Here is a 12,133-nt window from a genome sequence, read left to right as displayed (position 1 = left end):
CAAATGTAATCCACTGCGTCTTCAGCGGCTCAGATGTCGGGAGTAAATGACGACTGCTATGCTCATTATTACATCCAACAACAAAACACCTCAATTGCTTAATCCTCCTCAATCGGAGATGTTCTTGTCTTCCCCTGCACCGGAGTCGACACAATGGCGGACTGATGACAGCTCACTCAGGGCGGGTCTAAGGTAAGACGGACTTGTCAATCAGCTATTCTGGGAGGGGCCTGTGCAGAACTACGTCATTCGGACAGGAATCTCAGGACAGCATGATTTGAGAAAGGGGGTTTAAAAAAAAAAAACACTGGGTGGATTTTTATTATTATAGGATCGATGTGTACACATACTTCCAACACACATTTATGTTCAAACAACTTGTAAATTTAATTTTGCATCCGATGACCCCTGAAATGTCTGGATCTGCGCATCTGAAACACTGTTTGAGTGATGACATTATACGTTTCCGTAAGATGTACTGTATCTTTCAACATACCTTCTGTTTTTAATTTTTATGCTAAATCTTGTATTAAAGTGGAAGAGACTAGCGCTTACCCACTGTCGTTTGAATTGAGGCGCTACAGCATTCTGTCATACCACATTTGAGAGCATCAAAATGGCATTTATTATTTCAATTCTGGGATAAAAACACGGACCTGGCAACCCTGGTTTGAAATATGGGTGATTCAGGGATTAAACAGAACCTGAGTTAATGGTGCTCTTTTTTTAACAGTTAAAAATCTGTGTTCAAGTGAGATTGCACTAATGCGTTATCACATTAACTTCCACAGCCCTAAATTCTACACAAGAGATGTTTTCTATTCACGCAGTATGAGCAGCAATATAATGACATGTTTTTTCTGCCCCCTTTTGATTATTGGATGATACATTTGTGCATCTGTAGTTTAATTAGTGTTTGTAAGGAAGCACTGTATTGATATTTCTCAAATATTTTGGTTTGTTCTAAACCTCTATTTTAATTATTTAATTATTTATTCAACCTGAACTGCTTAACATACAGACTCCACTTTCGATTGGCTTAACAGAGATTCTCAGTCACATTTTTTTCAGTTTCAGAGCGGTTTATGGTTCAGTTTATAGATCCAACACAGGTGTGATATTTAATGACACCTAATTCACTGATATCTGTTAGATATTTTGTGGGGGCCTTAACATAAAAAAAATCTCCTCCTCCACTTTCAACACAACACATACCATTTATATGTGGCTGCTGTCAACATATTGTGCTGTAAAATGTTCCTATGGCTCAGTGGTAGAGCATTGCGTTAGCAGCGCAAAAGATCATGGGTTCAATTCCCAGGGAACACACATACAGGGAAATAATGTATTGCCTTAATGCACTGTAAGTTGCTTTGGATAAAAGCGTCTGCTAAATGCATAAATTATTAAATTATTAATTATAAATTATTAAAATTATTGCCCATTTGTTGCCCAGATATCTCATCAAGAGATGCCGATGCTCCAGATTGTATCTGACAGTGATCAGGTTTCGTAATGTATCTATTTTAGCCAAGGAGGTGATGCCATCTCTCCAGGGTAGGGGCGTATGCTTAGTCACGGTGATGTAATGTGCTCAGTATCCAGGCTGACAGGACATTGTTTCCATGGTGACAAGGTAATTGGTCTCACCTGGTTGGATGCTCTCCAGGGCATCCCACTCCTCTTGTGCACGCTCCACCTCCAAGCTCACCTCTAGACAGACAAAATCACACACACACATTGTTGTTGAACTGTTGAACTACTGACATCATTCTGTGTAACATTGTTTCTGAGTGATGAAGTCTTTACCTTCTGTTTTAGTCTGATTCCCTCCTCCTGCCAGAGACTGTAAGAGCCCATTCTGTTTCAGCGCTGAGATCTACACAAGTTCACACCATTACCATTACTATTCAAACTAGGAGCACAGAACATCACGTGACTGTAAGTGAAATACTCACTGGGACAGTTTTGAGATAAGGGTTGCCATTCAAGTTGCCATTGTCTTTGATGCCATTACCTGGAGTCAGTCCATTTAGGATCTATAAAAAATCCGAAACACATCAACAGGAAGCAACCATGATACATGCAGATATTCACAAGACCTGGTTTCAATTAACATATTTTAGCAGAGTTTCTCACAGTTGTGAATTTGGAGTGCCCATTTAATTTTGGTACCGTGACAACACTAATATATATATATATATATATATATCTAAACATCTATATTGCTAATATTATTCCTTCCCTTGTTTTTGAAAAGCTACCACACATGTTTAAAATTCAACTGCATTTGAAACATAATACATCTGAAATGAATTACCATAAACTGAATTCACAACTGTGCACATTTCTGTAAGTGCACACAATTTAAATTTGTGTAATCGCCTTTGCACTTTCATGTATAACAATGTACTACGTATACCAAATTTCAAAAGGAAAGGAAATATCCATTCAAAGCGGTACTGACAAATAGACTAGATTATATGCACTGTACAAACGTATTACAGTGCAGTGTACAGTGCTTATAATTTAGACTAGATCTCCCTAGTCAGTGTAGTTGCCATGTTGTGAAATTCCCTCTGTGCTGTTTGCTCCCAGGGTGAAACAAAGAGAGGAGGTCTAAAGGATAGTATAGCAGCTGCGTCACACCTGTTAGGAAATTTACAATGCAGCATCAAATGTATTTATGCATACCCCAATATTACAAAATCAGCCCTGAGCAAGTATAGTACAGTACAGTACAGTAGCTTTTTCATAGAGTAACAGACTAAATTAACTTCTCAGTCTTCTCTCAGTTTCATTCAGTAATCTCTGACTCAAAAATTCTTTATGAGAAATAAAAAAAGTATGAAATTTATAAAAATAGCAGTTCAGATTAGACTTGTCACAACATATTGATGATAACCATGATTTAAAAAAAAATGTTTAAATATAGATATCATGTTAATACTACACATATGATAATATCATAAATAATCAAGAGCCAGTAACTACTGGGTTGTCACTCCAACATAGTAGGTGGTGTTACTGCAGAAAAAGAAGGCAATGCATTGCGTAGCTACTATTGCTGCATAAAATCATGTCGGAGGAGAGACCTGCATCCCCAAAAAAATTATCTTGCAAATGTGGGAGTTTTTTGGATTCCATAAAAAGACTTGTTGTTAGACCAGTGTTCCCCAACCCTGTTCCTGAAGGCACACCAACAGTACACATTCTGGAGGTCTCTTAACTAGTGGTCGACTGATATATCGCCAAGGCCGATATATCGGCCGATACAGGACTTTTATTTTGACGGCGCTGAGAACGGCAGCGCCTGGGCACACAGTGCTCACATTCTCCTTCTTGTTCGCTGTTGTTGTTAACAGTTCTGTCTAAATACGGATAGAAGTCTGTCTAATAATCAGATAGAATGGTTAAACAAAGGAATTAAATTAATTATCAATTTTCAAATGATTTCAAATTTCTTAAATATTAATTAAAATAAATAAAATTATATCGGCTTTATATCGGCCACCATGCTTTCCAAGATATCGGCATCGGCTGTCAAAAAAAACAATATCGGTCGACCACTACATCCATTTCAGGTCTTGTAGTCTCCATTAACAAGCTCAGCTGAATTGCGTGTATTTGATTAGGAAGTGTTCAAAATGTGTATTGTTGGTGTGCCTCCAGAAACAGGGTTGGGAAACACTGTTAGACGGCCCAGTCTGGAGGAAGCGCCCTTAGACCATGTCTACACGTACATGGGTATTTTTATAAAGTGAGTTTTTCCTTCTTCTGTTTTTAACGTCAGAACGTCAGAAGCCAAAAACTCCGGTTTCGCTGTCTACACGATAACACTGCAACCGGAGTTTTTGAAAATCTTCACCCTGGCAGGCGTTTTCAAAAATGTTCGGTTTCAGTGACCTGGTGATGCATTTGCGTGTGGACGAACAGCCTAACTGCGTAGAAATAACCGCATTTTTTCTTATCGATTAAAAAGTTCATCCGACTTAATTGTGCGCATAAGACTTTTATGCGCATTTTTAGAATTTATGCGCATCTTGACATTTCCATCCAGTGTTTTTTTTATGCGATATTCCAAAATAGGTGGATGGAAACATAGCTATTGAGTGAATGATTCAGTAATCAATTAATTCAGTGTAATACAGTATAGTAGTATTCTAGGTAGGGATGTCATACATACCTCTGTATGTACTGCGACTACAACAACCCCTTCCATGACATGAGTCCACTGTCTCGCTGTCCCCTACTGTCCACCCATCCTGTGGACTATGCCAACTGTAAACACTGCCCACAGGACACACATGGTTCAAGAGCACTTTTAACGCTTTCAGAAGCACTTGCTCCCAGTCCAACAAGCGTGGATTTAGACTAAAACAGCAGAAGAGCTTTCAGTAGTGCATTGTTTAACTACACCGCTTCTGGAGATTCAGAGAGGGGCTGGTAGAAACAGAGTTGGGCCAAGGAGCAGAAGCATAATTTGAATAGTAACAAGCCTGAGGTTAGTTTCGAGTGGGATCGTGCAGTGAGTTGCAAATCGTGATGGCCTTGTTGGAGATGGATTTCTCAAGTCCGTCGAGTGCTAATTGTACCAGGCCTGTGCCACGTCAATGGGCGAGCACTAGGCTTGCTACAAGTCCACTTATGTGAGACTGGAGAGTTGCAAATGAAGTAGAAATCAAGAAATAGATTGGGTACAGCAGTGATGAAGCTGTCAGCGCTCTGTTTTGAAGACAAAATCTCAGCAGAAAGCAGAACGAAATTCAGACTTGGAGGATTGGTGGCTTGTTACAGGTCTTTCACTAAAAAGGGAGTTTATTGATGGCTTGGAGGAATAGTAAGGGTCTTTTTCAAAACTCCTCGTGGCCTTCCACCGACAGCTACAGCAACGTCTGAATGAGTCTCTGTAGGATACACAATCATAAGTATTAGAATATGCAAATGGAATAATAATCACATTGTAATTAATACTTTAAAATGCATATGCATATGCAAATGCAAGCATCAACATGTGCAAAATACATAGGCGTGCATGCACTCTCCAGCTTTCATTATGAAGCAATGCAAAGGAGCAATGCACAGAAAATCGGCATCCGAAAAGCATGACGTCATCCGATCAAATCCGCATCCCTTTGAAATCGAAATAAATGGAGACCAGCAAATACGATCATCAATTACCACAGATTAAATTTCAAACGCTCCCTTTCGTTTTGCAATGTCTTTAATGTGCAGCCAGGCTTCATACGACCGATAACTGAATCTAATGCATTCATAAGCAGAGAAGAGGTGACGTCATCTACATCCTGACTCACAAAACCTGAACTAACTGAGCATAATAATAAACATAAAACACAGACAACTCAAAAGCCGAAGTATTAATCCACAATTAACGCTATATTGGACATCAGCGACATCAGCACCAGATGCGGCACAGCATGAATATGTGACAGCATCCAGTGAACTGTCAAACACCTTCACAAAACATACATTAACCATTATTATATTAACATGACTCTATTAATTACACGTAACGTTCTTTAACTTAAGCAATCGCGAATCCAGCCACATATATTGAACACAGGAAATTTATCTGACGGCTAATAACAATAAAGACCAACAGAAAACTGACCAACTTACTCACATAATAGCAGTTATTTCTGCCACAAATAACGGTACATTTCAGCCCTCCTCCTCATTCCCTTCAAGTTAAATGAGCAACACGAAACGCTCACGTTTACCTCTGCACTCAAGACCTGCCGTTACTGTAGTTATTTCTGCTTGACTAAAAATGTTATTTACTCTCTCATTTCTGTCAGTGACTGTGAAGCGTCGGTCTCGCGACCCGCTCGAGCTGAACTGCCTCAATCTTTTTGTACTCTCGTTTCTAGCTTAGCTAACTTGCCTATAATTAGTCTTTTACGACACAGTATCCACCAAAACGTGCAAACAACGTAGCGTTGCCTTTCTTAACTGCTATTTACACATTTATATCGTTGCTAGAATGATAGGTATTAAATATTAGTTGCACATTTTTACCTCAGTTTCTCTCCCTCCAATCTCGGCTCCTCTCCCCCCCTCCCTTCCCACTCAGTAACTGAAAACCCCGACGCCTTGTGGGAATTGTGGTTCTTCTACTGTAGCCTACATAGACTTCCGGTACTGTAGGAGCCCTTTAGTCACTCTCTAAAGTTTGTTTGTTTTGTTTTGATTAAATTTCAGTGACAGTAGTACGTCATCTACTCTTCATCTCTGAATTCTTGTATAATTATGCCATTTTATGAGATATTTTTAAGATTGGACATGGAATATTTTTCTATTTTAACAACTAAATAAATAAACACAGGCATAGTTTATGATTAAATGCCTTTGACTCAAAGTCCTTTAGTGAGACAAATTTACTCTTTTGTTTTGTTGAAATTTCAAACAGTGACAGCAGTAGGCCTACTTCATATATATCATTTTTGTTACTCTTTCTGTTCCTACTGCTCACACATCCTTTCCTGATTACTGAATGGAAGAGAGAGATAAAAATAGAAATAACTAGCCTAGCAATGAATAAATTGAGCTTGTTAAGATAATAAGGGTGTTAGTGGAAGCCTTGATCAGTGTTCTGATCCAGTCTAGATAGTTTACTAATGCTTCAGCTGGAACATCGTCTGCTGTTTAACAATATTCAACATGTGTCTTTCAGAAATGTCCCAAAACTGTGGACGCAGAGGGGTCATTTGTACAACTTCTGCTTTGAAATTCATTTAAAATAATTAGAAATGGCCCACTGCGTCGGAAAATATGAAAAACATTATAGAGGGGATTGCGGCCCGCCTTTGGCCAGTACATCAGTGTTTACCTCATTTCCTGCTTTGTGCAATGTTGGCTCAGTCGGACCTTCAAGCTGAGAAGTTCCCAAAACACATGCGAATAACCAAACACCTCCTTGTTTTAGCAAACCCGGACTAATAGATGAAGCTATTTCCTGTATTTCCTTACTCAATCTGCAGATTGAGGCTTCGGTCATAATTTGTGCTCCTTCCCCAGTGAACAACAAAACAGACTGATACTGTAGTTTGTCATTTTAATAGCTTTAATGAATATTCACTTAGCAGACAACCTTTCCTAGGGTGATACAATAATAATATTAACTTAAAATAAATACTTCTTTTTAAATTTTTTACAAACAATGATAAAATAGGAATAAAATAATTAGAAATGGCCCACTGCGTCGGAAAATATGAAAAACATTATAGAGGGGATTGCGGCCCGCCTTTGGCCAGTACATCAGTGTTTACCTCATTTCCTGCTTTGTGCAATGTTGGCTCAGTCGGACCTTCAAGCTGAGAAGTTCCCAAAACACATGCGAATAACCAAACACCTCCTTGTTTTAGCAAACCCGGACTAATAGATGAAGCTATTTCCTGTATTTCCTTACTCAATCTGCAGATTGAGGCTTCGGTCATAATTTGTGCTCCTTCCCCAGTGAACAACAAAACAGACTGATACTGTAGTTTGTCATTTTAATAGCTTTAATGAATATTCACTTAGCAGACATCCTTTCCTAGGGTGATACAATAATAATATTAACTTAAAATAAATACTTCTTTTTTAATTTTTTACAAACAATGATAAAATAGGAACTAATAAGCCCAATAATTAATGGTCAGTGGTGTTCTGCAGAAGTATACATGTGAATAAAAGGAAGTTCAAGCCACAAAATGAAGGTGACAGAGGAAGTAGACTGAGTTTATCCTCGGGTTGAAATCGAAACTTACTAAATCTCCACTGGAATGACCCAGCAACCTCCAGCATCCATTTTTAGTTATTACAGTTCTGTGCATGTGAAAACATTTTAAATAGAGTGGCTTGAACAAAGAGCAGCATATAGTTTTGATGAATAATTTAACTTCTGTATCTGTGTGACATTTTTACAAGTGTAGGCTGAAATGGGAGTGATGGCTTTGGGTGGGTCAAGCTTGACCCTGAAAAGAGTCACTCTTGTTATGGCATCTTTTTTTTAGGGTATAAATGTGGACATCAGCAGGCAATGGCAGCTTCCACACCACCATTGGATGCCATTCTGTGCCTGAGATGGTTTGCGAAATCCACCTGGGTTTGCGAAAGTACTCTGTTGATGACGGTTTTTGGGATCCAACCCTGGAGATGACAGAACAGGGACAAACCAGACATTAGATATGACATTCAGTTAGCTTATTTGGAAGAATAATGTTACACTAAACCTTTGCTTATGTAGATCTTCCATATTAAATGCCATTTAAAGCATTATCTATTAAATAAGAATTTACATTTTTGGGTGAACTATCTCTCTAAAGGCAAAGTGTGTCATTTTTTAAGACAATGGAGCCAACCTAATTGCAAAAATAACTGTTTCTAACAGATTTCCTGAAAACTCCCTCAATTAGTTACGATAAGAGTCAATCTTTCTGTGTTAGCCTCAAACAAACAGAGCGATTTCGATTGTTCCAACAGTGCTAGGAGTGTTTATACTTTTCAGGGAAATCAGCCTTGTAATGGCTTGCTAACAGTTATTAAACTGGAATACAAGAATATATTTGTAACATCCAAGAAATTACACATACACACAGCACAGTTAACTTACCTTAAGATCTAAACTGAGCAACCAGGTAAATTTAGTCTTATTGGGATCTTCTGCACTTGGTCGCATCACAATACAGGTGGGTCCATTCTCAGCCCTTAGAAAGAAAGCAATATTGTAAATATACATGTATATATTTCAATCATGATAACTCTCTAAATAGTTTTAGCATGTTAATTGATAAGACAGTGTCAATGTATTTGGTCTTGGCTGCTGCTACATGAATAATTACCCATAAATACCATAGCAGATCTAGACAGGTGGAGCTGGGGGAGGTGGAGGGTTTCAGAGGTACTCTGATAGCTTGCTGCAGGACCAACTTAACAGCGAACACTAAAGCAGGCCATATACAGGAAAGTGGTTCATATTTTCACTTACCTTACAAACCCTTTCTGTTCAGGCATTCCAGGGTGCTGAGTGGACATCCCGGCCAGGAAGCATGTAGATCCCCTCCGCTTAGCACAGCGGACACTTATAAAGTCTCGTGGGCCCACCACATTTCCAGGTGTTTCAGCTGAAACCTCATGTGTGATCATAGTATCCTGACCGATCTTCTGAAGAATCTGAGAGGTAACAAAACTGTATTGAATACCAAATACCTCTAGGTAACAGTAGCTGTATGTTTTATGTTACATCATGACGGACGACTGTAAGTACGATATGAGAAGACATGAAGTCCTTTAAAAAGGAAAGACATTATATATGCACACACTGCGGTTAGACCTTCAGCACAGGAAGCTGACAGTCAGTAGATCATCTGTTTCTACCCACCTTGACTTGTTTGACATTTGGGTTCCACTCCCCCATTTGTTCCATGTTATCCACCAGCTCCTCATATAGTTCATCTGTCTTCTGTTCCAGCATCACTTCTAACTTAAAAACCTTGCCAATGTCTGGTAGTACTTTACTCATCACCTTATCACCATTGACCTGAGAGAGAAAAACCCACATACACAATTTTTAACTATTATTATATATACAGTTTATATGAGCAAAAAAAGTCTGTGACACTAAATTGCTATATAAAACTGTATATTACAATATGCACAAATACAGGGTACAAATACAAATACATCTATACATTGTCTCATTAGAATGAATGATGAAATCTGATTATTGTTGAGACATACACTCTCAATCTCAGTTTGCCAGCCATCCTGGTCACTGAGGATGCTGATGGACTTCTGCAGAGCTTGCTGTCCCTGCTGCACATAACACTGCTCAGCTTCACTGTACGTCTCCTCTGCAATCCGACTGCCTGTGCAAAGAAACACACGCATAAACGTGATCCTTTGCATAAAGAAATACATAGTAGATTTCTAAAGAAAAATGAGCATTTGTGTGAAAATGGTGGAGATTTTTTACTGACCTTTTCTGCAAGTTACATTGTTACGCCAGTAGGTGGCGACAAATGGATGTCTTTATGAGAGTGTTACTGAGTCATTCACTCAACCGATTCATTTAAAACACTGAATCACTCAGGAACATTACAAGTGACTAACTTCTCACCTATTGCCTCATGGGATAGTAAAGTGTCCATCAGATGCGCGCTTTATAATCTCTGCTAAAGTGGGAGGAGCCCAGCTTATTGATTTATGAATACTAAGAATTCGTACATACCACTGACTACAGGGACTGTCTTTATGAGTGAGTCGTTGAATCACTCACTCAACCAATTTGTTAAAAATGCTGATTTGTTCAGGAATAAAATACCCCAACTGTGTTTCTCAGAGATGTACAATTCTGCTGTGGTTTTCTTTATAACTATTTTCATTGGTCAAGTAAAAAAAAGATAAATAATTGTCAATGCTGTGTCTAAATTAGTTACCAAAAAAAAGCAATATCACACTCACTAATATTCAAACCAACAGCACTATTACTCTTGCAATACTGCTTAAATTATACACTGTATATACAGTATAACAGTTAAACCATTTCACAATAAATAGCTATTACATGTACAGTTGAAGTCAAAAGTGTCTCTCTTCCCTTAAAATGGATGTTTAAGTGGTGTAAAAGTCCTCTTACTGAGAAGGGAGCTCCTTCTTCGGATGTGGTTGATCCAGGCACTAGGTCCAGGTCTGGAAAGCTTGTTCAGCTCATGATGGATTGCAATCATTGCATTCTTCCTTAGACCTGATAGTAATAAAAAGATAAATATATACATCTGAATAAATAGTGGCATATATTACAAATATTTCAGAAAACTCTGGATTCCTGAATCAGCTCCTTACCTGTCATGTTTCTCATGTGCCTGTAGGAAATGCCAGCACACAGTTTGAACGTTGCAGGCAACATTTTAAAAGTTTTTTCAATAGATGAATGAGTGACTACACGTGAAATGTGGGCACGGCGAGTTAGAAGTGGAATCTGAGGAACAGTTGGCTGCTTCGGCCCCTTTATAGCCCCATCAGACAAGGCCATGTTCTCGTCACCTCACAGATAAAACAGCACCATCACTCAACGCACAGGGGTGACCCTGTATGTCAAGGATGTGCAGTGAACACGACGGCCTATCTGTTACCAATATAAACACGTTGTTACAGATAACAGCCAGTGCCTGAAGACTACCCACACAGAACACCGGTTAGTACACTCAAGTTGCCTGCATTTCTTTCTTTCTTTTTCCAGTCAAAACAAACAGTACAGAGCAGCTAAACTTATCTACAGATATATTTTAGGATGTGATAAGCCAGAAACTCTCAGTATGTCACATATGTCATTCTCTTCTGGTTCCATTACAGCTTTAGGTCAGGAGGTAAAGTTTACAATGTGACAAATCACTAGCCAGAAATGCCCAGTATCATCATCACCATAACTCCAAGAGGTCGAATTAAAATTACATCATTACTTGGTGACATCCAAAAAAAAAAAAGAGGCAATTAGTGGCTTCTCCAAAAAATAAACCACTTTTGTGGACTTTTATTGTACAAATTTTAGAATTCAATCTTGTTAGTTGACAGTACAGGCTGTATTCTGCAAATCATATTCTGCCACACAAACCCATATCAAAGCTGCAACAAATCAATTCTCCATCAATGACAACAATAAGCGGCCAGTGTGACAGCCTTGGACTCTGCGCCAATGGAAACTTTTCTAGTTGTATGAAAATATTGGTTTAATGACTCGTGGTTTTCAGTTTGACGTAAAATCAACTCGTTCAAGAACATTTAAGCAATGGAAAGTGGCTTTATGAGTAAAAGTACCTTAACCCACAACCCCGTGGCCCTCAGAGTAATTTATACTTTAGGCCTTAACCTTTATCAGACCACCCTCAAGTGGCGCACATGCAGGTTGCCAGATTGATGACACCAACAGGAACGAGCGCACTTGACGATGAATGAAATGAAATACACTGTGTTTGCCGCCAACTGGCAACCCGGGGTGCCGAAATACAATTGGGTAAACTGGCAGTGGGCGGGTTTCACAAACCAAAACAGAGACTGACATTCCGGTGTAGTGCCGAAATTTGCACCCTGCCAGATTATGCACCCCCTAGTATTGGTAGGTTTAGGTTTAGGA

General features: G+C 38.9%; 2 protein-coding genes across 4 annotated transcripts in view; both read right to left on the bottom strand.

Moving 5' to 3' along the window:
- The window catches only part of LOC107691569 (ELMO domain-containing protein 3-like), a 21,140-nt gene extending 15,055 nt beyond the window's left edge, over positions 1–6,085 (bottom strand). Inside the window, exons 1-5 of one of the 3 annotated variants that reach the window (XM_016490223.1) lie at positions 6,040–6,085; positions 4,187–4,907; positions 1,959–2,039; positions 1,810–1,879; positions 1,651–1,713 (exon numbers count right to left, since the gene is read on the bottom strand). In XM_016490223.1, coding sequence (XP_016345709.1) covers positions 1,651–1,713; positions 1,810–1,879; positions 1,959–2,039; positions 4,187–4,222 — 250 coding nt within the window. In that variant the 5' untranslated portion in view covers positions 4,223–4,907; positions 6,040–6,085. Of the gene's footprint in view, positions 1–1,650; positions 1,714–1,809; positions 1,880–1,958; positions 2,040–4,186; positions 4,987–5,640; positions 5,979–6,039 lie in introns of those variants that run through there. The other 2 variants (XM_016490224.1, XM_016490225.1) reach the window with 2 other exon arrangements.
- Positions 6,086–7,575: 1,490 nt separating this feature from the next.
- Positions 7,576–11,029, bottom strand: LOC107691570 (steroidogenic acute regulatory protein, mitochondrial). The gene is made up of 7 exons (XM_016490226.1): positions 10,846–11,029; positions 10,640–10,747; positions 9,742–9,869; positions 9,383–9,541; positions 8,990–9,174; positions 8,615–8,708; positions 7,576–8,151 (listed from the first exon to the last, which is right to left on the bottom strand). Exons 1-7 carry the CDS (start codon positions 10,907–10,909, stop codon positions 8,032–8,034), a joined length of 858 nt encoding a protein of 285 aa, XP_016345712.1. The 5' UTR covers positions 10,910–11,029; the 3' UTR covers positions 7,576–8,031.
- Between the last annotated feature and the right edge of the window lie 1,104 nt (positions 11,030–12,133).

The sequence above is a fragment of the Sinocyclocheilus anshuiensis genome, unplaced genomic scaffold, assembly GCF_001515605.1.
Source record: "Sinocyclocheilus anshuiensis isolate Anshui unplaced genomic scaffold, SAMN03320099.WGS_v1.1 scaffold630, whole genome shotgun sequence".
NCBI classification, from domain to species: Eukaryota; Metazoa; Chordata; class Actinopteri; order Cypriniformes; family Cyprinidae; genus Sinocyclocheilus; species Sinocyclocheilus anshuiensis.
Note: the sequence above shows the minus strand (reverse complement) of the source record. Positions and strands in the feature narration are given on the sequence as shown.